Source organism: Pseudorca crassidens, chromosome 20, assembly GCF_039906515.1.
Source record: "Pseudorca crassidens isolate mPseCra1 chromosome 20, mPseCra1.hap1, whole genome shotgun sequence".
Lineage (NCBI taxonomy): Eukaryota > Metazoa > Chordata > Mammalia > Artiodactyla > Delphinidae > Pseudorca > Pseudorca crassidens.
Window position 1 is genome coordinate 18,034,518 of NC_090315.1, and position 27,275 is coordinate 18,061,792.

The 27,275-nt window shown below is 43.6% G+C and overlaps 1 protein-coding gene across 7 annotated transcripts in view; it reads right to left on the bottom strand.

The window, feature by feature from the left end:
• The window catches only part of GARRE1 (granule associated Rac and RHOG effector 1), an 82,215-nt gene that overhangs the window by 16,969 nt on the left and 37,971 nt on the right, over positions 1 to 27,275 (bottom strand). For all 7 annotated transcript variants that reach the window (XM_067718282.1, XM_067718283.1, XM_067718289.1 and 4 more), the window contains 6 exons: positions 10,250 to 10,459; positions 6,829 to 6,969; positions 6,517 to 6,612; positions 6,231 to 6,392; positions 3,618 to 3,776; positions 1,032 to 1,129 (listed from right to left, as the gene is read on the bottom strand). In XM_067718282.1, coding sequence (XP_067574383.1) covers positions 1,032 to 1,129; positions 3,618 to 3,776; positions 6,231 to 6,392; positions 6,517 to 6,612; positions 6,829 to 6,969; positions 10,250 to 10,459 — 866 coding nt within the window. The remainder of the gene's footprint in view (positions 1 to 1,031; positions 1,130 to 3,617; positions 3,777 to 6,230; positions 6,393 to 6,516; positions 6,613 to 6,828; positions 6,970 to 10,249; positions 10,460 to 27,275) is intronic.

Consider the following 27,275-nt stretch of genomic DNA (forward strand, 5'->3'; position numbering starts at 1 on the left):
CCTCCAGAAAGGCTGTGTGATTTATTCAACAACATCTGTGCCTGTTTTTGTACAGCCTGGCCCAAATCTAGTACTGTTATTCTAAAACAATTCAACAACTCTGCCTGCCCTGATGGGCAAAATGACATTGTATTGTTTTTCTACTTTGCCTTCCTTTCTTTGTTAGGTGAGGTTACACATGTTCTTCATCTCTTTGTTGACCATGCCTCTTCTGATTTACCTGTCCATGTGCCTTGCCCATTTCTTACTGATCTATAGGAGCTTTTTTTTTTTTTTTTTTTGTGGTACGCAGGCCTCTCACTGTTGTGGCCTCTCCCGTTGCGGAGCACAGGCTCTGGACCCGCAGGCCCAGCGGCCATGGCTCACAGGCCTAGCCACTCCGCGGCATGTGGGATCTTCCCGGACCAGGACACGAATCCGTGTCCCCTGCATTGGCAGGCGGACTCTCAACCACTGCGCCACCAGGGAAGCCCTCTGTAGGAGCTTTTGTTTGAATAGATTAAGAAGAATACTTTATTATAAGTTTACAAATATAGTCAAATAATTAAAAATAAGAACAGCTCAGTCTGCCTACAGATTTGCAGTGACACTGGGTGTGTAATGACATGAGCTCCAGATCAGCAGGGTTGTTGCTGGAAGGAGCAGAAATGGAAGAAGAGAAGAAGTTCTATGTTCTGCACTCAGCTTTAAAGAAATGCTGGGTGACTTAGAGAAAATGATATACTCTGTTCAAAAGCTGTGGACTCAGTAACGCAAAAAGATAATATTGCTCATTATGACCCATGAGTATATAACATTTTAGATGCATTACTGGTCAATGAGACTATTTTTCAGACATCTTGGCTTCCTTATCATGTACCGATAATCACGAAACATGGCATTAACATACCTCCACTGACCACAAACCCGCACAAGTAGTAAGACCTTTTGTGTGAGCTAGCGTAGGGTTTGTCCAAAACAATGCAATCTTTTCAAAGACGTGCAAACATCAATCAGAGCTTAGGCTTGTGTTAATGTAAGAGTCACGTTACCATGTGGATGGGACTTGAACCACAATTCTGGAGCCTTCTAAACTGATTTGTGGGGCATAGGCTTCTTTATTTTCAATCTGCGCCGTATCAACCACCACCTAACAGAGAAACAAAAACAAAAATCAGCTTTCAGAGAGGAAAACGGATCATAAACAAATCAAACGCATGAGCCTATCAATGCTGAGTGACTCTGGTCTCTGGTAAGAACTATTCCCCAGCAAGACAGATACTCAGAGGCCAGTCAGGAGCCCCACGGAGACAAAAACAAGTAATAAAGATGACTGAAAACAGTAATACTTCAATAAACAGAAACACATTCGAGGTGCAGGAGGTAGCGAACTCTGCAATCATTTTCAGTACTTCTTCCAAATTGTAAATATGTTAATTAGGAATCACTTTGTTTCTTTTGTTTCATTCCTAAGTATTTTTTCACTTTATGCACTTGAAAGAAGTAAAAATGTCATTAAAAATAAAACCAATGCTTTAGAAAAGCCTATCTGTAATGACTGAATCCAAGCCAGAAGTCGATGAAGCTTTTTGTAAAGACCATTTTATCCTCAACCATCAATAAAAACAAAATTACTTCAGGAAAAATGAAGAACCAACCCTTTTCTCAATGATTTCCTCTTATTTGGAGGAGAGTTTTTATTTTTCATATTTTTTGGTCACGCCGTGCAGCTTGCGGGGCCTCAGTTCCCCGACTAGGGACTGAATCCAGGCCACAGCAGTGAAAGCATGGAGTCCTAACCACTAGACAACCAGGGAACTCCCTGGAGGAGTCTTTAATACTACACAGATGATACAGTATGCTTTGTAATTTAAAGCATCTGACAAAGTGATGAATATATTTTCAAATAACTAAAAGACTTTTAAGAAAATAGTCATAAAACACTTTAAAACCAAATCTGTAACAGTTCAGAAAAGGCAAAGCCATGCAGAGTTGCTTATTAGGATTCCAAATTCAGCCTCTAATGGAGTTGATTTCCATGGCTGTAAAGAGAGTTCTCACAGCTGGTCTGCAATGTCCTTTGGAAAAGACTTCCTGTCCAAGTAATAGCCATTGTTGCAACAGGCAGGTGTTTCCTCTCTCCTCCCATCCCCAGAACAATAATCTAAAGGTTCTTTATCAGTCACAAACAACGGTGCCCTGGGATCAAGGCGGAGGGAATTAGGAAGAAGTTTTTGCTCTCTGAATAACATGGGACTTTTTTTTAAACGATGTTTTCTGCAAATAGCCTTTTGGGGACTTCCCTGGTGGCCCAGTGGTTAAGACTCTGTGCTCCCAATGCAGGGGGCCTGGGTTCAATCTCTGGTCAGGGAACTAGGATCCCACATGCATGCTGCAACTAAGAGTCTGAATGTCTCAACTAAGGATCCTGCATGTGGCAACTAAGACCTGGCACAGCCAAATAAATAAATATTTTAAAAACTAAGCTAAAATCTTTTTTTTTTTTTTTAAGCTAAAATCTTAAAAACAAACAAAAAAAAGCCTTTGGGTCCTCCTGCCTTATTTTACACACTCCTTTCTGGAGAGCTTATCGCCATGGTTCTCCTAGTTTCAGCTAAAATGATCTTTGGGAGCCTCCATACTTCAGCAGGGGGTCTCCAGTTTACTCTTTTTCTTAGGGGTTCCTATACTAAGGAACAGATCTTAAGTGAAACGTAACTCACCACTGTCGACAGGCCCCCACCTGGCCCTCTACAAGGCAGTACCACCCTGAGCTGGGCCACCTGAGCATGCACTCACACCAAACAAAAGGACTGCATCCTCCCAACAGCTTCTTTTATGAATAAAGTAGGAATTAGAGTAAGAAACAGTTCTTTAATTTTCTAAATCTCTAATTAGCTTCCTTTAATCTCTGAAATGCTATAACTCTTCAAAGAGCAGTCATTTAATTCTAGAAAGTGGGATAAGAACATAAGGTATACGGGTCAAAGGTACCTAACAAAAACCTAGATGTTGATTTCCTGACCCCACCCAACTTTGGCAAAAGTTATTCTTTTCACCAGAGGTGAAAAGACCAAACTTACCTGAGTTGATGTTGTTACTTTATTGCATAAACAGAGAACTGGGATACAAAGTGACTGCATGGGGGCACTACTTATACCATTGGAGGAGGTGATACTTGAGCTGACATCAGGAAAATGAGAATGAGTGAGTCACATGAAGATCTGAGAGGAGTATTCTCAGGAAAAAGGAGCATCAGGGGCAAAGGCCTGAGACAGGAAGAAGCTTCGCGTGTTTGAGCAACAGAAAGACATCCACTGTGGCTCCAGAGTAATCAGGCCAGGTGAAGGGTCCTATCAAATCGTTACTAATGTAATGGTTTCCTTACATTCAGGAAAGCCTGAGACATCATTTTGCAACTAGGTACCCTGCTAATACATATTATCGATCTATTAAAGAAAAAAAAAGAATTTTTAATGCTGTTCTTCCTTTACCTTTTCTATCTGGTCTAAAACCTGCAGCAAGCAAAGTGCTTTTTAAATTCTCCAATGTTTCGCACATGTGCCCACACCACATCCTCACATGCCTGAAACGTCCTTCTCTATTCTCTCCCCCATCCATCACATGTGCTCACTCACCAGTCCAGCTTGGCCAAACAGCAGCTGCACGGCGGTCTTGCAGGCACCCCGCCACGTGGATGGGCACACCTGGTTCAGGACTTCAGTCACAGGAAAATCGTCCCTGGGTGTGATTCCATTATAGCAGCCAGCCTCCTTGATCAGCTGTAACATCGTATGCTACAGATTGATGAAAAGAGAGTTCGCACCTCAAAATAAAGCCATACCAGGTTCTAAGACTTGTAGAAATGCATTTACAGGTACACAATAGTCCTCAAGAAAAGAGCATTTTACATACTCCCATATCATGTCATTTTAATTTCTTAAGTAATTATCGTTAATTACCTTCAAAGATTTTTCTCAACCCTGTAGCGTGACTGGCTAGATATGAATACATGTGCGTTAATACACACATGTGATTTCTATTCTAGCACAAAATACAGCATTATTTAGCAATGTGCTAACGCAAACTGGTTAAGGAATTTTGAAATTCTGAATAAGGAAACAAAATCATCTAGCAAAAGTAAATACCAATGAAAACCTCATCTTTATTTTGGATGAACAAGTGGTCAGGTATGCAGACTCTGGAAACAGACTGTATAAGCTCCAATTCCAGTCTACAACTTTCTAGCTGTGTGGCCTTGGACCTCAGTTCCTCTATCTGTCAAATGGGGAAAAGGGCAGTACCCACTTCATGGGTGAGCATTAACTAGACAATGCATGGGAAGCATTTGACACAATGCCTGGCACACATGATGCTCTGCAAATAGTCCTAATTACTTCAGTATTATGACAATATTTCTCCTCTTATTTATGAAAGTCCACTGAAACATTAATCATAAACAGCATTTTATAGTGTACTTTCAAAACCCTGTATTTTACACATTTTAAACAAAATTATGAATAAAACTAACGGCAAATGTCTCATTAAAAAAGTCACCCTAGGGGCTTCCTTGGTGGCGCAGTGGTTGAGGGTCCGTCTGCCGATGCAGGGGACACGGGTTCGTGCCCTGGTCCGGGAGGATCCCACATGCCGTGGGGCGGCTGGGCCCGTGAGCCATGGCCACTGAGCCTGCGCGTCCGGAGCCTGTGCTCCGCAACGGGAGAGGCCTCAACAGTGAGAGGCCCGCGTACCACAAAAAAAAAAAAAAAAAAAAAAAAAGTCACCCTAGGAGCTTCTGATTTGGTGAACACATGGAGGTGCTGGGACAGCGGTGACTGGAGAGAACATGGAACCTCCAAGCCCCTTCCCCATGCCTTGCCCTAGGCATCTCTTCCGTCTGGCTGTTCCCAAGTTACGTCCTCTCATAATAAACTGGTGATCCGGAACTCTCCCAACAAGTTGGGATTCACAGCATCAATGTACTCAGATCAAGATACTGTAAGGAGAGTATGCTGAGGCAGACATAGCACATTATTGAAGAAGTTCAGTTATGGCCGTATAACTATAAAATGGTCACAGCCACTGCCTTAAATGCCAAAGTTTCCTTGGACCCTCTCCACACACTTCCTGGATCCCCCGGCCTCTCTTCTGGCTCCAGCGACCATCTGCCTCTGAGGACCCTGGCCCTGATCCCACTTCGGGGCTCCAGACCCATACATCCAATTGCCTGCTGAACAGTTCCACTTGGACATTTCAAAAGCAACCTTAAAATCACGTCCAAAAATATATTTTATGACGACTATCCCCAAGCCTCAATAAACAGCACCAAAGCAGCTGTCCAAGCCAGAAACCTGGGCCTCATCTCCTTTCCCCTCCCTCTCACAGCCAGTTAATCACTGAGTCCTGCTTATTATAACCTCTAGATTGCTCGTGAACGCTTCCACTCGCCTCCCATTATCACTTGATGGGGTCATGGCCAAAACCCTTCAGTGCTGCTCCCCTCCCAGCCACAGTCCATTCTGAAGTCAGGGGGATCTTTCCGAAATGCAAACCTCATTACGCAACCTGTCTTGGTGGGATGCCAGCCACCTGGGGATGGAGCCCAGCCCTCACACTGAGGGTTTTCTGGCCTCTCCGGGCTGCTTTTCCAGCCCTGGCTCCTACCATGTCTCCCCTTGTTCTAGACGGTGGCCCTCAGGTCTGACTACATATTAGAATCCCCTGGACAACTTTTACAAAATACCAGAGCCCAAGCCTTACTTCAGGACAATTAAATCCGAGTCTCATTAGTGACTGTCCTGGATGGCCAGGGGGGCCCCAGCTACAGCTCTAAGGAAGATCTTCAGCTCTTGGGATGGGCTCTCACTTCCTGGCCATCTCACAGCCTCAGCCCCACCCCCATACTTATTATTCAGGTCACTCTCTGCTTAAAGTCCTCTTCTCAAGAGTCACATCTCTTAATCCTCCAGGTGAGGCCCCCTCGTTCTGTGTTCCTATCACAACCTAGTGGGCTGTCAAATCTCCTAGCCTGGCACCAATGGATGCTCAATAAAGACCTACCAAATGGAGAAAAAAAAACAACAAAAGTCCCCTAGTCTGCTTTTAGACACCAGTTTACTGAGGAAGGTCAATGCCTCCCGTCTTCACTTAAGTTTTGCTTTTTAGTCTTGATTCTTTACAAGCCCTCAGGTTCCCTTAAGAACTCTGTTTTCAAGTTCACACCCGGTTGTTGGAACCCCAAGGAAAGCTACCGTCTTAAGTTTCAGATTGTCGGCGGCCGACTCGTTGAAGGAGACACCCTTCAGGAAGTTCGATCCTATCTGCACGGGGACGGTGGGAAGCTCACACTGCATGGGCTGCGGCGGGGTCTGCCTCCGCCCTGTCTGCTGTGCTTCTGCCTCGCTGCAGCAGCCCTGGAAAAGGGTTGGATAGGAGAAGAGAGGTGACCCACAGCTCACCTCTCAAGACATTTGCCTCATGTGGATGGCATGAATGCCACACCACAGCTCCCAGGAGCTACCAGAAAGAAAAGTGTACCTGCAAACTCGCTTCAATTGCCTTTGGATTCAGGTGGAAACCGGCTTTCATTGCGTATTCACAGTGACCTAAGCTTTCCAGAGCTATTTTATATGCCTGCAAAGAAATTGTTTTCAAGAATGAAGATTACATAGCAGATTATAAACTCACTAGGTTCAATGAAAACAGAAATTTAAAATTTCTATAGTTATTAAAAGACATGAGGCAAACTACCATCTTATTACTCTTTCCAATTGGTTCAGCATCATGACTTTAACTCCCTCCCTTGTTTTCATCCCTTAGATATTAATGTGCCGGTTCTGAAAAACGTACTTGCAGAGCACTGTCAATCTTTATGTTCAGTTCTTTTAGCTGGTGCTCAGGAATTGCTGCACTTTGAGAACAGAAGAGCTGCTGAACTTCAATTCCTGCCAGGCGGCCATCACAGCCTCTTTCTCTTAGTCTAGATGTTGCCTGCAACAGAAATGGTGACTGGTAGGTAAAAGAGGATTTTACAGACACTAGCAAAATTAAAAAACCAGAAAGCAACTATAGTAAAGCTAGAAACTATCTAAGAATTAGATATAAACCAGACATTCCGGATCGCCTGTATTACGAAGTGAGCAAGCAGCCAGAAGTTCTGAAAGACTGAATCAAGCATTGAAGAGAAAGCAAACCTGACAATAGAACTGCCTTATTTAAGAAACCCCTGGGAATTCACTGGCGGTCCCGTGGTTAGGACTCCGCACTCTGACTGCTGAGGGCCTGGATTCAATCCCTGGTCAGGGAACTAAGATCCCACAAACCACGCGGTATGACCAAAAAAAAGAAACCCTGGAAAAAAGACTTACCTACCTGTTATTTATTTTATATCTACATTACATATAAATTACATACACATTAAAAACATTCACATTTTAAATTTCCCTGCTTTAAAAAGACAGATACCCTAGTATATTGGCCCTTGGAGTTTCCAGAATTAAACAATATATATATGGTTGGGTGGTCCTATACACCAAAGTAAAAAACCTCACCAATAGGAAAAGAATAGGAAAAAAACATACACTGCAACATTAAAGGAAAAACAGAACTTTTGGAATCTGCACAGAAAAATGAAATACTTATTGTTTAGTCACTAAATATGTTTATGAAGAGTACATAAGAAAAACAAGAAGAAATTAATCTGTGTCTTGTGATGAAATGTTATCTATACATATGGGTCAGGACTAGAGAATACAGAAAAATATATATTTGATTTACTAGATGGAAGGAAGGATTCGGGATGAACTTTCAATTTTTCAATGTCTGTTTTTATTGCAATAACATTTGTGCAACAAATAACATTTTTTAACAGTTAATTTTTGTTCTTCTAGGCCAAGGTAGGAGTTGTAATATTTACCAAAATTGCAGGACTAAAGGAAGTTAACTAGCAGCTATGATGCCATACATTTCCAAAGCTCCACAAATTCTGTATAAATACCAACCATTCCCTGAACCCTAACAGTCACACAGTTTAAAACCATTTGACTCTCTTTCTAGAACTCTTCCATTTAGTCAAATATGTAGCCCACAAGGTCTTATGTTAGGTGTCTCTGGATAGACAGTGGAGCATAAAACCTGGTCCCTACCATCTTGGAGCTGACAGCTTCATGGGTCGAAAAGGCAAACAAATAAAACATTTAAAAAATATAAAATGGAGAAAAACATCCCAAGGGAAATAGAAAACTGTAACAGGGAGCGCCCAAGAAACTGAGAAATCACCATTTAGGCTGAGTTTAAGGCAGAGGAGGCAGTAAACAGAAGTGTGGGGTGGGGGTAGGACAGGCAGAGATGTCAGCAAAGGAACTAGAACCCAGTGAGCAGGGGAGAGTGGCCACAGATGAGGCTGGTGAGGAGGCAGGGGCCAGACTATGTGGGACTAGGCAGGTCATGGGGATGGGTACACACTTTACCCTAAGGAAATGGGAGAGACATGAAGGACGGCAAGACAGAAAGGGGAGAAGCAAGTCCAGCCACTGAAGCTGTCAGGGGAGAGTAATGATTCCCTGAACTACGTTAGTGATAGTGGACACAGAAAGAAAGGGACAGATTTGCAGTCATATTTTGGAGGTAGGATATGCAGGGCTTTCTTAGGGATTGGATGTAGATGTGACAGAAAAGCTGGAGGATAAATCTCAGGTTTCTTGCACAAAGGACCCAGTGTGGGATGGCACTACATGCTAGCACAGGGAAGATTTGAGGAGGAACAGTGTGCAGAAAGGCTAAGGGCTGAGCCATCTGAAGACCTGAGGAGGGCAGCAGCTGAATATAGGGGCCTGAGCCCACGGGGGAAGTGAACCGGGCACACACATTTGTGTGCTTGTGGCCCCAGCCCACCAGCAGTTTTTAAAGTTCCAAGACTAGACGGAGACCCTCTAGGGGAGAGGGCACGTAGAACTGAGCCTTGAGAAACTCATATTCATAAGTTATGTTGAAGAGAAGCTAGCAAAGTGGATGGAGAGGCTAGCCCAAGAGCTAAGAGGGTACCTAAGAAGACCTGGTTCTCCACAAGGAGAGAGGATTTCCAGGGCTCATGTCGCTGTGAGCTGCTGAATGGAGTCATCGGGATCCTTGGATTTCCGCCAATTATCTTTGGCAACATGGAAGGCACCAATGACCTTGACAAGACAAGGTATGTTCTTGTGTAGGTGTGGAAGCCAGATTTTAGTGAACTGAATGATACCATTTATATAAAGTTTCATATTGTGCAAAACAATATATTTATGGATACATACATATAGAATAAAAATATAAAAATATGCATAGGAATCACAAACTCCAAAATCAAAAGAGGTTATCTCTAGAGAGAAAGGAATATGAATAAGATAGTGGAGAAGTACAAAGGGAATTCAAGTGCATTTGTAATAATATTTTCCTGTTAAAAATAAAAGGTATGAGGGCTTCCCTGGTGGCGCAGTGGTTAAGAATCCGCCTGCCAATGCAGGGGACACAGGTTCGAGCCCTGGTCCAGGAAGATCCCACATGCCGCGGAGCAACTAAGCCCATGCGCCAGAACTACTGCGCCTGCGCTCTAGAGCCCGCGAGCCACAACTACCGAAGCCCACAAGCCACAACTACTGAAGCCCGCGCACCTAGAGCCCGTGCTCCGCAACAAGAGAAGCCCCCGCACCGCAAGGAAGAGTAGCCCCAGCTCGCCGCAACTAGAGAAAGCCCACGCGCCGCAACTAGAGAAAGCCCACGCGCAGCAATGAAGACCCAACGCAGCCAAAAATAATAAATAAATAGAATAAATAAATTTATTAAAAAATAAAAAAAATAAAATGCCAACAAGAAATGTGTCATCGCCTACTACATCCCCACCTAGCTACCTGGCTGACCACTTACCCTCCGTATACCCTCCAGCCTCTTCTCCCTGGTCCCTCTTCCTAGAAGCTTGGCTGCACTTCTTGTCAGAGGCCAGGCCCTTCCCCTGGGCTCCTGCACACCTTCATCACGGCCCCTCAAACCTGTTTTTGAAAGACTTTTCTCCTAGGAGGCTGTGAGTGGAGGCTACTACCTCAGTGCCTGCACATGCCTGGCATGAAGTGGGCATTTACAAAGATATTCACTGTTAAATGAATGAACAAGCTAATGACAGCAGGTGAAAACTCACACTTCTACATAAAATGGCTCTTTTAAGAACCAACAGGTAAATGCCCTCTGGAGCCTCTGCTATCTGAACAAAGGGCACCAATCTCCCCAAAGTCAGGGTTACCTCAGCAGCCCCCCGCCAGGACCGCACAGCATCCTCCAGTTCTGGGGTGTGGCCCATGCCAGATAAGCTGCCGCCACTGCTGCTGTTCTTTTTTTCTGGCACAACAACCTCGGCAAAGCAAGAGTGAGCCACTGGCTGGACCTTCTGTAACGCCTGGGTCAAAAACTGGAAATGGACCTGCACCACTGTCAAGAAGCATCGCCCCAACACCTGTGAAAACAAGAGAGCCAAGGATTTTAAGGCTGTGGGTTGCTACTGCATGACCGCAATCAATTCTCAACTTGAGTAGAGGTAACAATTAACTGGAAATCTGAAATCATATGAAGTTAAAAAGTCACCATGCTTTAGAAGGATCAGCCTTTGTTCTCACGTTTGGACCTGGGTGGCCTGAAACCTAGAAATCAAGATGTTTGAACCAAATAGCAAGCCCCAAGGTTCGAATGGGCCTTCCCCTTCCCATCTAGCCTCCCTCCACTCCTGTTCTCCACTCCCCTCATCTGGACTGTGGCTCACACCAACCCCGGTTGTCTTTGAGCTCCTGCTGAACCAGAGCAACCCACAATTCCAATTCTGTCCACACAGTATTCAGAGGGCAGAGTAAAAGCCAGGTGATTAAAAATCCAAAAGGTCAGTTTGACTGTAAGAAGACATTCCATTGGAAATGGAATCCAAAGATACAGGTTATTTTGGTAACAGTGTTATTAACATAGTTATTACATAGTTATTAACATAGCTGTATGTCATATTTCCAGTCTTACAAAACAAAGCTCACAGATCTGTCTTCTAGGAGTCAACAAAACATACTGATAAGTCCATTCGTCAGAACAGTAGAAACCCACTCACCTGATATGTATTAGTAGTTGGTTGGTTGATGCAGTAGTCCATTAAAGTAGAAAATTCATTTAAAAAACTACCATATACATGCTACGTTAATATATACTATTAATATATAATTATAATATATGTACTAAAAATATACTACATACCATAAACATTTTAAGATACAAATGTGCCTTTATCTGCCAACCTCTGGCATTGGCTAAAGCTTGTCGTTCCCCGTTTGCTTTCTTGTGTTAACTCCAGCTACAAGGTGTTCTCTATGATTTCCTACTTCTTTTTTCTTTAAAAGACAGCAAGAATTTGCTGCTTGCAAAGCAACTTGAGCAGACACTTTCCAGATTATTGACATGTCCCCCTAATCTTTTACAGTTGTTTTAGCCATACCAAATTCAACAACAACAAAACCTTTTTGTAACTCCTTTATCATGTTCCATAACATTCAAAACATTTTTTTTTTTTTTTTTGCGGTACGCGGGCCTCTCACTGTTGTGGCCTCTCCCGTTGCGGAGCATAGGCTCCGGATGCGCAGGCTCAGCGGCCATGGCTCACGGGCCCAGCCGCTCCGCGGCATGTGGGATCTTCCCGGACCAGGGCATGAACCCGTGTCCCTTGTATCGGCAGGTGGACTCTCAACCACTGCGCCACCAGGGAAGCCCCTCAAAACATTTTTAATGGAAGGTATTTCATATTTCATTGGCCTATACAGTGGATTACTTACTAACAAAAAATTACTTATTTTATTGAGTTTGTAATCCAACTGGAGCATAGCTGAGAGGGCCCACTAGCTGCCAGCTCTCAGGGTGCTGCCTTGGGGAGGTGGTGAAGGTTTCCACTGCCTTTTACAAGGAACTAAAATCCAACCCCACTGCCCACACTTTGGCCCAGTCCTGTCCCTTGGAGAAGCCAAAAATAAGACTCAACCTTGGACCTATCACCTCCCAGCACACATTTCAGATGCTGCCCTTTTCCACCCTCACTGGGCAGAGCTCTTCTTCCTGGAGAAAGAGAGTCAGGCAAGCTCCCAGTGGTGACACTTACTCCCTCTTGAATTATTTTCCCCTGTGGAAATCACCAGGACAAAACTAAAGCAAACACACAAAACTCACACAAAAGCACCCTCCTTCTATAGGGAACCATCAGAAATACAGGCTGAATTCCCACTCAAACAAACCTCCTGGGTCTCCACTCACATCTCCCTCAAAGCTCCTCCCCATCAAAGATGGGGCAGAGTGAGCCACACAGAATAAGCAGACCTAGCAACCTAGGGACTTGTGCCACAAACAGAAAAAAGAGTATTTAATTAGCACTGTACATAATATCAGCCAGCCTGAACGAAACACGCAGCATGTATTTCACCTATGCTAAAGATTTCACACTGATTATCTCATTTAATCCTAGAACAACCATATGAGGTCATTTCCATTTCACAAACAATAAGACTAAGGCACAGAAAGGTTATGAAACTTTGTCAAGGGGACACAACTGGATGTGGCAGAGGGGTCACTTGACTCAAGTGTCTATGCCCTTAGCCATTGTGCTCCCCTGCCTTCAACAGGCTCTACACACCTGGAGACAACTGTGGGCTGGCAGCACTGAGACCAGACACAGGACAGCAGCTCAACCTTAACTGGCTTAGGCCAGAATGATATGGTGTCCTGACGCTCCACACAGAGCAAACCCAGGAGGAAGTGCAAAGCTGGGTCCTCAGGCACACAAACTCTCCCTCCTCCCTCCTTCCTTAGCCTCTTGGCAGGCTGTGGCTGAGGGAGGAGGAGGGAGAAGTGGAGATGCCATGTGCCATTTGCTCTAGGCTCATATTCTTTCAGCTTCTGACAGATACAACTGAGTCATTCATTCTTTCAACAGATGTGTAATTTGTGAATGCCTGATATGTACAAAGCACAAAAAAGCCAGAAGATACTACAAGAAAGACAGCGAACAAGTCACTGTCCTTGTGAGGGTTACCTTCTAATGGTGGCGAAAAGTTAAGTAGATATGCAAAGTCAGGGGCTACTGGAGAATGAACATTAAGGAGTGAGGTGGGAAGGAAAAGGCTCTCTGAGGAAAAGACCAAGGGAACAGATGGAGTAACCCCTCTCCCTTCGAAAGGAAAATTCTGAGAAAGGCCTCTGAAGGCCTGATGCAGTGTCCTGGGCCCAGAACAGGACATTCTCTGATAATGCTGGTCGATGCTAGGCTGGGGGTTGGGGAGGGTCTTCTTGTTGTTGGGGTAGAATGCTGGAAGGAGGATGCTTCTGTTGCAGGAGTAAATGGGGGGAGAGATGGTGGACAGTTTTAAAAGGCAGACATTCAGAATATTGTCTCCACCACTTATTACATGCTTGACCTTGGATGAGTCATTTAATCTACATTTCTTCCGTGTATAGAAGAAATGATGCGAACAAGAGCTCAGCATTTCCCTCCCCCACCCATGAGGTATGTAGCACACATTTGGGTTGTGACAAAATATTTGTGTTTTAAACAATTCATTAAAAGCCAATCAAATCAGTGGTTACACCCTGGACCTTGGAAAAGCTTTTTATTTATTTATTTTTTGGCTGCGCCATGCACGGCATACATGATCTTAGTTCCCCAACTAGGGATCGAACCCGTGCCCCCTGCAGTGGATGCATGGAGTCTTAACCACTGGGCTAACAGGGAAGTCCCTGGAAAAGCTATTTAAAAAAATATCTATTCTGGGACTTCCCTGGTGGCGCAGTGGTTGAGAGTCCGCCTGCCGATGCAGGGGATACGGGTTCGGGCCCTGGTCCGGGAGGATCCCGCATGCCGCGGAGCGGCTGGGCCCGTGCGCCACAGCTACTGAGCCTGTGCTCTACAGCCGGTGCTCTACGGCGGGAGAGGCCACTGCAGTGGGGGGCCCGCGCACCGCAAAAAAGAGTGGCCCCCGCTCTGGCAACTGGAGGGAGCCCGCGTGCAGCAACGATGGCCCAACGCAGCCAAAAATAAATAAATAAATTTATAAAAAAAAAAAAAATCTATTCTACAAGTTTACCTAAACTAACAGGCGTATAAACACCACCTTTTCCAGATAGAGGACAGAGCTCAATCTCCAGCCTGCCTCTGCTCCCCTTTTCTCTACAATATCTCCTGTCTTAGCCCAGCTTCCCTCCTGTAACAGACTCCATCCTCTCCATCACAGGGATGAGCCAGTCCTTGGGGTCTTCCTGAGAAACCTGGAAAGAAATAGAGACTCTAAAGTTTTGAATTTGGAAGCATGTGACCCAAGGGCTGAGGACGGCTACTTTCTCTTTCACAGGGAGAACGTTTCCTGGACTGCAGGATCCAGTGAAGCTGCAGAACAGATGTGGCAAGCTAGTGGACAAATGAGTGGAGTGGTCAAAGAGAGAGACATTTTAAATGTCAATGAGTTTAAACTGTCAGTGGAGCTATAGAGTTCCATGTCCATCAACCTGGAACTTCCAGCTATTATTTACTGAGTGCTTAACCCATACCAAGCACTTGATGTGCAGTGAAGTGACTCAGGGGGGTGATAGCAATTGATCCATTTTATAGATGACAACACCGAGGCTTAGACAAAGAAAGAAACTTGCTCCAGTGTCAAGCAGGTAATAAGTGGTGCAGTACAGATCTGATGCCAAGTCTGTGTGACTCCAAAAACTGTGTTCTAACCATCAGGCTATGCTATCTTCATATGACAAGATCCAGGATGTAGTCACGACAGTGACTAAGGATACCAAGAAGGGGAGAGGAACCCTGTGCAGGAACCCTGATGTCTCCCATACAGTGTCAGGCCCTAGTGTCAGCTCAGTTCCCTGGGCTGGAAACGGAGACTGAGAGGCATGGCTCAGTCTTCTCTAACTGTGGGAAAGGTACTGCGACAAGAGTAAAAAGTGGGGTAGCCTGTGGCACTTCAGTGTGGTATGAGTCTCAAAGCTCATGATCTGCACAGCAGACTGCTAAGACTGGCTGCAAACAGCAATGATAAACTGGGAGAGGACACACAGGGCTTGGGAAAAGAAGCAGCTTCTCTTATCTCTAGAGGAATTCCAAACCCCAAAACATCTGTTCAGGCCTTCAGCACATCAGTCCCACTCAATAATTATGAAGAAAGCAATCAGATTTAATCTTACCCTTGACGTTTGCATTAGTAAAAAAAAATATCCATTCATCCCAAGGCATCCCAAGTTGATGGAATCTGGGGCAATAAGAGGCTGTTATCAGACTTGCATTAAGAGAAACATTTTGGTGTGACTTAAATTCCTCATAAAGGCCCAATTCCTGGATATAGACAATAAGCGACCTTGCCACTTCTGCCTCCAAATATCCATGGAGCATTCTGGATTACTATAAACAGCCATTGAGGATCTACTGAAATGAAACCTTGTTTTCTGGGAATCCCTGATGGCAGAGGAAAAGGGCACACGTTCACTTTCTCATTCCCCTATAAACGTACCACATGTGCTGCTAAGGGGGTTATGTTCATGAATATAACCAGGAAACCTTTTCTTTTTGGTGATTTTTATATTTTATTAATTAAAACCAACTTTAGTTTAAGGTCATCCTATTTTGAACCCTAAAAGACCACTCTTTCTACACCAGCATAGTCAACTCTACCTTCCTAGAATATTTTCACAATTTTAGTTACTCCTCTTCTAGGGCCAGGGCCTGACTCAGCCCCTACTATATCTGCACGTGCTGAAATCACGAAGTGCCCAACTCCACCCCACCTGCCACACACCTTGTGATTTTCACATCAATATACACAATGTCTAAGTTCATTTTTTGCTCAATCTCACTGAACAATTCGTCTTTCTCACATCCCTACAGAGTGAAGAACAAGTAAAAGTGTCACATATACCACATACTGTCAAACATTTCCAGGGGTTCTAGCATTTACTTCTGATCAGTTTAAAAGTCGAGAATGAATGAAATGAAGTTGATCCGGATTGGCTGCTTTTATTAGAAATTCCAAACTCATTCAGTCATTTCTCTCTCTTCAAAACTTACTTGTACCTTAAACATTACCGTTGGTTCCACGTGTTTCCAATCTTTTATTCTTATGATAATTCCAGAGTTATTACATAATGACCTAACTAACAGACCAGAATGTGATACAAAGACCTAAATGTGCCTCCAGAGAAATACAGAATGCAGTAGACCATGCCTGGACTATGGAAAGTACCTTATGGAGATTAAATTATGGCATAAAAATGTAAAAAACAAGCTTACTGAAACTAACATGTATAGTCTGACCTAAAAACTGATTAACAGTGAGCGCTTAAATATTAAAAAAAAAAAGAAAAAGCAAGTAACAAAACAATAATCTCTTTGCAGTCAGTATTAACCTAGAGCACAAAGAAGCTGCCATGCTATGTACAGAAGAAAGAACTAGTGAGGAGAGAAAGCTAACACACCCCCAAGGGCAGACGAGCCATCACCAAATGTTAATCATTCAGACAAGATTACGTTCTGCCCCTGGACATGCTGCTTTACTGCTGGTAAAAATATCAACAGACACAGTTTCTGAACTCCTACTTCATGGGCCAAACACTGTGGTGCACAAAACCTTTTACACCAGTAAGACATATTCATTGCAAATAAATTACGGGGAAAAGATCAGCTAAATAAAGAAATAAACAGTATCAAATATTACTAAATAGATATAACCACTGATTACATGTTTCTGATACAGCCTACATTTGCACCTGTAGATTTTTTTTGGTAAAACTAGATCATGTTGTATGTTATTTTATAGCCTGCTTTCCAAAATAAAATATATCAAAAATTTATTACATGCAACACACATAGGAAGTTATTTATTTTTTTATTTATTTATCACCGCACTGCTCAGCTTGCAAGATCTTAGTTCCCCGTACAGGGATCTAAACCTGTGCCCCTTCAGTGGAAGCACAGAGTCCTAACAACTGGACTGCCAGGGAATTCCCAGGAAGTTGTATATTTCAGCTACATTGCTATCAATCGTAGTAACTAACAGGATAATTATAAACTATCATCCAGGACATGAAAAAGTGAAAGGCCAGTGAGGGGAACTAAGTCTATGGTAGACAAAGGAGGAATGGTTGTTATTGTTCAATAGGTACAGAGTTTCAGTTTGGGAAGATAAAAAAGTTCTGCAGATGGCTAGTGGTTGATGGTTGCAAAAAATATGAATGTACTTAATGCCACTGAACTGTACACTTAAAAATAGTTAAGGTGGCAAAATTTATGTTATGTATAATTTACCACACACACAAAGAAGTACAAGTGCTTCTAGTCACCCCCTCTGCTACCATTCTATTCCAAGCTATAATCATCTCTTGCTTGGATTACTATAACAGCCTCTTAACTGACCTTCCTGCTTCCTTTCAATTAGGATTAGTTTTATCTACACATAACAACAACAACGACAACAACAACAACAAATGCAGTGGTTTAAATAAAAGCAACGTTTACTTCTTTCTAAGGTAAAAATAAATCTAGGGTTAGGCAGTCCAGAGCTGGGATGGAGGCTCCTGGGTATCACAAGGAGCCCAGTTCCCATCTTTCTGCTCTTCATCCTCACACAAGGCTTACATACTGGAACTACCTCATAGTTCTAAATGGTTAAATGACCTTCAGCCATTCTGCCTGCATTCTAGATAGTAAAAAATGGGGGGGGGGGGGCGGGGAAGAAGGTAGCACCCTTTTTCCCTCTAAGGAAACTTCCCAGCAGTCTCATCCAAAACCTCTAGTTACATCTTCATGAACCAAAACTTAATTCAAGTGACCACTCCTAGCTGTAAGGGAAGCTGGGAAGTATAGTCCCTTTTCCATGCATAATATTCCTGAAAAAACAAAAACGAACAAACAAAAATCCCTCCAGAGTTTTTGTTGTTGTTGTTTTCTGGCTGCGCCATGGCAGCTTGTGCGATCTTAGTTCCCCAACCAGGGACTGAACCCAGGGCCCCGGCAGTGAAAGCACCGAGTCCTAACCACTGGACAGCCAGGGAATTCCCCAGAGTTTTGTTATTAAGGAAGAAGGTGACACTAGATGTTGGGAGGCAACTAGCAGTCTCCTCTCTCCCTTAGAGGCTACTTTCCACACAAGAAGTCTTATAAAACAAAACTCAGATTATTTCACTCCCCTGCTCAAAGTCTTCCAATGGCTTTCCATTACAATCAGAAGAAAATCCAAACTCCTCACCTGTCCTACAATACCTTACATGATCTGGCCCCTGACTAGTCTCTGAACTTATTATTTCCTATCCCACCTCTCTCTACTCTTGCCACACCGACCTTCTTGCTATTCCTCAAAAACTGTGAGCACAGCTCCGGTCTCAAGTTTTTGCACCAGCCAGTTCCCACTACCTCAGGGTTTCTCAACATCATGACTACTGACATTGGGGGCCAGAGAATTCTCTGTTGTGGAGGGCTGTCCTTCGCAGCGTAGGATGTTGTTAGCAGCATCCCTGCTCTCTACTCACTAGATTCCAGCAGCACTGGTTGGGAGATGCAGCCACGACAACCCCTCAGATCATACTGTTTTGAATAAAATGTCAAATCCTTACTGGTAAACAAACAGACAAAAAATTAAAGTTAAAAAACAGTAGAGAAATCTCTTCCTCCTAGGGTGACTTTTGAGCTGCAAAAGAGCTGCAACAGAGCTCACATGTGGCAGTCGACAGGAGCTTTTGAGTATCCAGGCATCTGTTTTGCTGCAGGACTAAAACATAACCTGAAGGGCTACAAGGAAGAGATATATCAAGACTCTACCTTCTCCAAATCAATTTGAATTAAAAATCAGAAATCTAAGAGCTTTGTGCTCCTGCAAACTTCTGCCTTTCATGATCTGGGGTCTCGGTCTGGTCACCTAATGTTCTATACTTCATGCAGAAACACCATCTGGCCATGGGTGTTTATGTGCGGGGTAGGGGAGATGGGACATTGGTCAGAGGCAGAAAGAGAAACTGAGATCCTAAAAGATGACAAAAATTGTCCCCTAAATACATAGTGAGTCACTGAATTTCTGATTCCCTAACATGCAAGTCCAGTATCTTTTACTCCATCATACCTCCTCCTTCAAACCACTGCGGGTCCTCTGGTGTAACACTCGAGTTCTTCTAAATGAGTAAGATTCCTCTCACTCTAGCCCTAGCATAAAAAAAAAAATTGCCATTTTTCTGACAATCAAAGATACTTCCAGACATTGCCAAGTGCCCTCTGAGGGAGAGCCCACCCTGACCCCATTTGCAAATGAACCACTACCCTACCTGGAGCATCCTTCCCCCTGGAATTGTACAACTATCGCTCTGACAGGCATTGCTCAAATGTCCCATCCTCAGAGAGGCCTTTCTTCTACGTCTCTTTCTTCATCATTCTTTATTTCTCTTCATAGCACCTCTCACTACCTGACATTATGTTTGTATGTGCCATTTATTTTTTCTCTGTTTCCCTACCTAGGAGTTGAGTTGGATGTGGACAGGGTCTTTGTTTTGCTCTCTGTTGCATTCTCATTGCCTGGCACACAGTAGACAATCCTTCTACACATATTTGTTGAAAGAAGAAAAGAAAGCAGTTGCTACTCTCCACAGAAAAGCACCAAACTAGGCCAAGAGCAGCATGGTGACTGCAGAGCTGAGGGCAGGACATCATGATGTCAGCATCTATGCGCAAATGACAACTCATTCTCCCCCCCCAAACACTTTCTGCTTTCTTTCCCTGGACAGCTCTTCTGCAGCCTGCCCACAGACACCAGCTGCAACCTTGAGCTTACTTTGAGGGTGATATCACCAACAGGCATGGGGGAGATCATGACTCTTCTGGAGAGAGAAAGTCCATAAACCACGCAAGGCTTTCCTGCAAGTGACACACTCATCCATTGAATGACGAATCAGGTATAACATTTGTTACGCCTTGGAACTGTATGCTTATTCTTTCAAACCAAGAACCAATATAATAATTAACGGGTATGCTGTTGAGGGAATAAAGGGTATATATGATGGAGTAAAAAGATGTATTTTCCAGATATGTTTGCATATGCATGTCTGCTGCTATCTGCACAGATACATAAAACAATTAATAGTGGTTCTGTCTGGAACTGGGATGGAGTTGGAAGAGAGAAGCATTACCTTTGGAGAAGGGACTTATGCCACTCAGAAGTGTTTGAATTTTTTACCTAAGCATTCATCATACATAAGAAAAACTAATTTGTTAAAATTAATAATCAATAGTAATACATCCAAAGTATTCCCATTAAAATGAGGACCAAAACAAAGATGCTCATTCTTTTTTTTTTTTTTTTTTTGCGGTACGTGGGCCTCTCACTGTTGTGGCCTCTCCCATTGCGGAGCACAGGCTCCGGACGCACAGGCTCAGCAGCCATGGCTCACGGGCCCAGCCGCCCCGCAGCATGGGGGATCTTCCCGGACCGGGGCACGAACCTGTGTCCCCTGAATCGGCAGGCGGACTCCCAACCACTGAGCCACCAGGGGAGCCCAAGATGCTCATTCTTAACACTGACTGTTTTATACATTAAAATCTATGATCAGGGAGTTCCCTGGTGGCCTAGTGGTTAGGATTCCGGACTTTCACTGCCATGGCCCAGGTTCAATCCCTGGTTGGGGAAGGTCCTGCAAGGTGCAGCCAAAAAAATTTTTAAAAATTAAAATTAAAAATAAAACCTATGGTCAACACAATAAGATATACAACTACTGGAAGGGAGGGGATACATGTAGATGACATGACCACATATACAAAAATAAACCAATTGAAACATTAGAATTATTGAATCCAGTCGCATGGCAGGAGACAAGACAAAAATATAAAAATCAGTGGTGCTTCTGTTATAGAAAAAACTTTTAAATATAATTTCATTCATGATAGCAACTAAAATAAAGATTACGTAAGAATGTTAAGAATATACATAGCCACTAGAAAGGAAATTATGGAACTTTACTAAGAGACATAACAAAAGGCCTCATAGAAGACATAATAAACTGCTAAGATCCTGAAAACAAAACAATTTAGCAGGTGTATCCAGGATCACAAATATGTTCCCCATCACATCCTTTGACACGCACCAGCTGGCATCTGCAGTGTGGCCTCCCCAACATCTAGTCCCGTGGCTTTGGAAGCAGCCCTCAGGGAACCACTCCCCCTGCACTCTCAGTCTGGTGGTACCCTAGCCCCAGGAGTGGGCACACAAGTCAGGCCTGACCAGTCAGTGCGTTAGTTTAACCTTTCTGGCCACAAGGTCCAAGGACAGGCAAGTGACCCAAGCCAAGCCAACCAGACTCAGTTTTAGAACTTTTGTCAGAACCTGGGGGAAAGCAGAGGTGCTCTTTCTGCTGAGTTGTTGGCAACTCTGGCATGGACACAGTCTGAGTCTGTTCAGCACTGTGTGAGCCCCTGGATCCAGCCATGCCCAAAGAGCTAACTTCGGTTTCATGGAGTCAATACATTGTTTTGTTGAGAGGCAGTACAGCCAAGAATTGGTACTCCATTATAGAGTCAGACTGCCTGGGTCTAAAGTCTGGATCTGCCATGAGGCTTTTGATAAGCTGTTTAACCTCTCCACACCTGTTTCTTCGTCAATAAAATGGGAATATGAATAGTACCTAACTTACAAGGTTATTAACAGAATTCACTGAGTTAATGTGTACAGTCTCAGAAGAGCGCATAGCATAAGTACTATGTAACTACCAGCTTCTTTTTGCTTTTATTGTTGTCTAAGCTGTTTTGAGTTTGGTTTCTGTCACTTGTAGCCATAGTATTTTTTTTTAAAAAACATAACAAATCATATCAGTCAAAATCCCCCCTTAGGACTTCCCTGGTAGCGCAGTGGTTAAGAATCCGCCTGCCAATGCAGGGGACACGGGTTCGAGCCATGGTCTGGGAAGACCCCACACGCCGTGGAGCCACTAAGCCTATCTGCCACAACTACTAAGTCTCCGCTCTAGAGCCCGCGTGCCACAACTACTGAGCCCACACGCCGCAACTACTGAAGCCCGCGTGTCTAGAGCCCGTGCTCCACAACAACAGAAGCCACTGCAATGACAAGCCCGCGCACCACAACCAAGAGTAGCCCCCGCTCGCCGTAAGTAGAGGAAGCCCACGTGCAGCAACAAAGACCCAACGCAGACAAAAATAAATTAAAAAAAAATCCCCCTGAAAAAAATCCTATCTCACTCCATATAAAATTTAAACTCTTACCAGGGCCTACCAGGTTCTCTCACAGGTTAGGTAGGCGGTTCTGGTGTGGGGGCTAGGCCCCCTCACAGTGAGCTGGGTGGGGGGGGACACTGAGCCCACAGGCAAGGCTTTAGGCTATTTTCCATCTGCGTCACAGCACTGCTTACACCTATGGTCACAATCTACTTATCAGTCTTGCCCACCAGGCCTAGAGCACTTTTTCTTTTTTTTTAAATTAATTTTTATTGGAGTATAGTTGATTTACAATGTTGTGTTAGTTTCTGCTGTACAGCAAAGTGAATCAGTTATACATATACACATATCTGCTCTTTTTTAGATTCTATTCCCATATAGGTCATTACAGAGTACTGAGTAGATAGAGTTCCCTGAACCATACAGAAGGTTCTTTTTTTTTTTTTTTTTTTAATTTGTTTTATTATTTTTTGGCTGTGTTGGGTCTTTGTTGCTGCGCACGGGCTTTCTCTAGTTGCAGCAAGTGGGTGCTACTCTTTGTTGTGGTGCGCAGGCTTCTCATTGCAGTGGCTTCTCTTGTTGCAGAGCAAGGGCTCTAGGCACGTGGGCTTCAGTAGTTGTGGCATGTGGGCTCAGTAGTCGTGGCTCGTGGGCTCTAGAGCACAGGCTCAGTAGTTGGGGCGCACGGGCTTAGCTGCTCTGCGGCATGTGGGATCTTCCCAGACCAGAGCTCGAACCTGTGTCCCCTGCATTGACAGGTGGATTCTTAACCACTGTGCCACCAGGGAAGCCCTCTTTTTCTTTCTAATTAATTAATTTATTTTTTATACAGCAGGTTCTTATTATCTATTTTATACATATTAGTGTATACATGTCAATCCCAATCTCCCAGTTCATCCCCCCACCATCCCCCCACCCCCACCCCCTGCTTTCCCCCTCTGGTGTCCATACGTTTGTTTTCTACATCTGTCTCTATTTCTGCCTTGCAAACCGGTTCATCTGTACCATTTTTCTAGATTCCATATACATGCGTTAATATACGATATCTGTTTTTCTCTTTCTGACTTACTTCACTCTGTATGACAGACTCTAGGTCCATCCACGTCTCTGCAAATGCTTTTGATAGTCCTCACTCATCTTTGCCAGCTTGCAGCCAGCTCATCTGTATTTACCTTGGAGGGTGGGTGGTAGCAGCTAGGTGAAGAAGAAAGCAGGCCAGGTGACTGGGGCCTCCTCCAGGAGCTAGTGGGGCCTCAGAAGGGATTGGGAGTGAGCAAGGACTCACAGCGGTTCCTTTACTTTCCCATGTCTGGACACCTCGGCATTAGCTAGGTCAGAAAGGCAAGTCTCTTGGAGGGAATGGACACTGCAAACAAATCCCTTGGCACAAAGACTGCACTGGCCTGGAACAGTGGAGAGGTAAAGGACACAACCCCTGTATATGTTGGGCCCAGAAAGATTTCAGGCAAATGTCATCTTTACAGACACTCAGATTCCTGATCTGTAAAGATGAAGAGGCTGTCAAAACAGGCTATTATCCAATTCTGTGAAATCTCAGAAGCTGACTAGTAATCATAAAAATTTAGAATAGGAAGTAATTCAGGAAAGGTAGTCCTATGTTAAATTACATTCCATGAACTGTTTTATTTCTGTTTCATTCTAATTTGCCCATCAAACCTCATTTTTCCTTACATTCACTCAAGACTTTTTAGTAACTATGAAATGTTAAATCACATTCTCCTAAAAGAAAGCAACGTTGCCATTTTAGTCACCAAAATTACAAGCACAGCATTCTTTCCCTGACTCCTACCTGCTGCTGGGGTCCTGCCTTCAGAGGTTTCTTTTCTCTATTCTCATTTTCTTCCTTGATTCACTTTTATTTTCATTTTTCTGAAAAGCACCTGCCTTTCTTCTCATCACTATACCTTACTCAATGACACTCTCTGTGATATTGTGATTTATAACAAATATATATTTTGGTCTTCTTCCAAGGTTCCTGGCACACAGCTCCTAAAAACCCTTGGAATTTTCTAAGTGATAAGAGAGAGAAAGTATCTTTTATTCATAACAAGCCTCTTTCAACCATACCTGAGTTTATGTCAATGAGGTGACTTTTGGAAAGCCCCTAAGGATGCGGGCTGGTTGCCACGGGAACCAAGTTTGAAACTTTCAGACCAACCCCTCTGGAGAGGGGAAGAGGCTGGAGACAGAATCAACCACCAGTGGCCAAAGATTTAATCAACCACACCTGTTTAATGAAGGCTTGGAAAAAACCCAAAGGACGGGGTTCAGAGAGCTTCTGGGTTAAAGAACAGGTGGAGGTGCTGGGAGGGTGGCACGCCTGGAGAGGGCATGGAAGCCCACACCACTTCCCACATACCTTGCTTTATGCATATCTTTCATCTGGCTGTTGCTGAGTTACATCCTTTTATAATCTAGTAAGAAGAATGTTTTTCTGAGTTCTGTGAGCTGCTCTAATAAAGTAATCAAACCTGTGGGGTGGTCATGGGGACCTCTGATTTGCAGCAAGTTGGTAAGAAACATAGGTAACACCCTGGACTTGTAACTGCTGTCTAAGGGGGCAGGGTTGGGGGGCAGTCTAGTGGGACTGAGCCCTTAACTGTGGAATCTGATGCTAACTCCAGGTAAAAAACGTCAGAACTGATCCAGAATTGCTTGGTATGGGAAAAACCCCCACCAACAAACTTATGACCACAGCGCCAGAGGTGCAGTATTTTGTGAGTAGACAGAAAACAGAGGAGTTTTCCTAAATACTTCCCTTTCTGTTAGAAGACCACTTCACATGCACAAATCACTTATGTAATGGAATCATTTATTGTGTGTTCCTAATACATTACTTTTATCATGTGGTCGAAAGTTTCTCTCTCCCTTTTTTAAAACTTGTAAAATGTCCAAATATACACAAAAACAGAATACAACAAACCCCCGTGAACCCATCAAAAAACTTCAGTAACTATCAACGTTTTGCCATGTTTTTTCATCCTTTTCCCCTACTCCACCTTTTTCTGCTGGAATGTTTTGAAGCAAATCCCAGTTGACCAGGACCCAGTACATGTTCAAAGTTCCCAATTTATCATTTTTTTAATTAATTTTTATTGGAGTACAGTTGCTTTACAATGTTATGTTAGTTTCTACTATACAGCAAAGTGAATCAGCTATACAACTCTTGGGAACCCTGTACCAACACTGAGGGCTCGAGGTGAAACTGGAGCCCCAGAGCTGCCACGGGGTAAGAAAGCAAGGGGAGAAGTGTCATCACTTCATCTTGCTGCCCTCCCTTTACCTTCCCTTCAGAGGATGACCTCTTTACCTGTCTGACCTCACCCCTAGTGTCTTTGTTTTGCTGTTTCAGCCACAATAGGCCCTCACTGCTCTTCAAACACTCAAGTTTGCTCCTGCCTCAGGAACTTTAAACTAGCTGTCCCCTCTGCCTGGAATCCTCTTTTCCTGGTTATTACTGGGGCCTACTCCTTCATCTCCTTCAGTTCTTTACTCACATATCATGTTCTCAGTGATGCCTTTTCTAACTATCTTATCTAATTAGATCACAGCCCTCATCTATCTACGTGAAGGGAGGAATTTCTATCTTGCTCACTGCTGTATCCTCTGTGCCTGAAACAGTCCCTGGCACAAAGTGTGCAATAAATATCTGTGGAATGAACGCATGAACCACAAGTCAATTTGATTCTTTTATTTACATTTGCACTGAAAAGTAATTTTATTTAAGACACGTGATAGATGTTTATAAAAAGAAGTTGACATCTTTGACTTTCTAATAAATAGAAAACCTAATTATGGGGTTGTCTATACTTCTTTAATATGAACTACATGTTTTACTTGCAAATGATCCTTAGTTAGGATACCAGATTTCTAGGACAAATAAAATTGAAGTAGATAAAATCAAAGAGAACTCACAGCCACTCAATTCATGTAGCCCAGCATTTTACAGGAACATTAGAAGTAACACACCAATGAAGATGCCCCTAGACTTGAAAAGAAAGATAGAAACAGCAGGTTCCGTATGGTCTACCTCTAAAAAACGTTGTGGGGTGTAAAAGCTTTGTATAATGAACAAATTCAATATGGGAAACCATATTTTTCCTGAGTTCACACTTTGGCTGGACTGGCAGTTCGAGACTTACATAAAGGAATCCCCATGAAGCACTTGATTAAGATCATATTTCTCATTTTAGACAACATTCCAGTTCATATATACAATGTAAACTATACATTTTCTATAAATCCAAAGCGGGGAAAATCCTACCTAAACTATCAATTGGCTTGCTCAAAGATACCTAGCTACAGCAAGTGGACTCCAAGACACCCCCCACTCCACTTCCTTCCCTATGTACCCCCATTCTAGGTGCAAGGGAAATAGAGCAGTGACTATTAGAAGAGGTCCCCTAGGGCTTTTATGCTGGAAACGTTCTGGCAGTTTCTACATCAGGCAAGGTAATACTGCTGCCACCTTACAACACCAAAAGAGAAAGTAACACAGAAGAGAAAGGGAGGTGCTCACCTCAAGAACCAGCAAAGAAATGAGTAGAGCAAATGTTCTAGGAGTGGCAACTTTTTCCACCTAAAAGGGTTCCAGTGAGATTAATCTGCTGTATATTTCTCTCTTTTGTTGGCTCTGTACATGATTGTGCTCTGTACTGCAGAGAAGGACTAATAACACTTTTCAAGCCATGTTGGAAGCAATAATAATAAGTGATGATGATGACAACTAGCTGGGTACAGTGTTTCACACACGCTAATCGCTTCTGATCGTCACAAGAACTCTGGAAGGTGGGTGGTAATTCCATTTTATAGATGGACAGACTGAGGCTTAGAGATGTTAGAAGATTTGCTCAAGGCCATACAGACAATAAGAAGCAGAGTTGGGGCTTTGCTGGTGGTCCAGTGGTAAAGAATCTGCCTTCCAATGCAGGGGACATGGGTTCGATCCCTGCTTGGGGAACTAAGATCCCACATGCTGCGGGGCAACTAAGCCTGTGTGTCACAACTACTGAGCTCGCGCGCCTCAACAAGAGAGCCCACA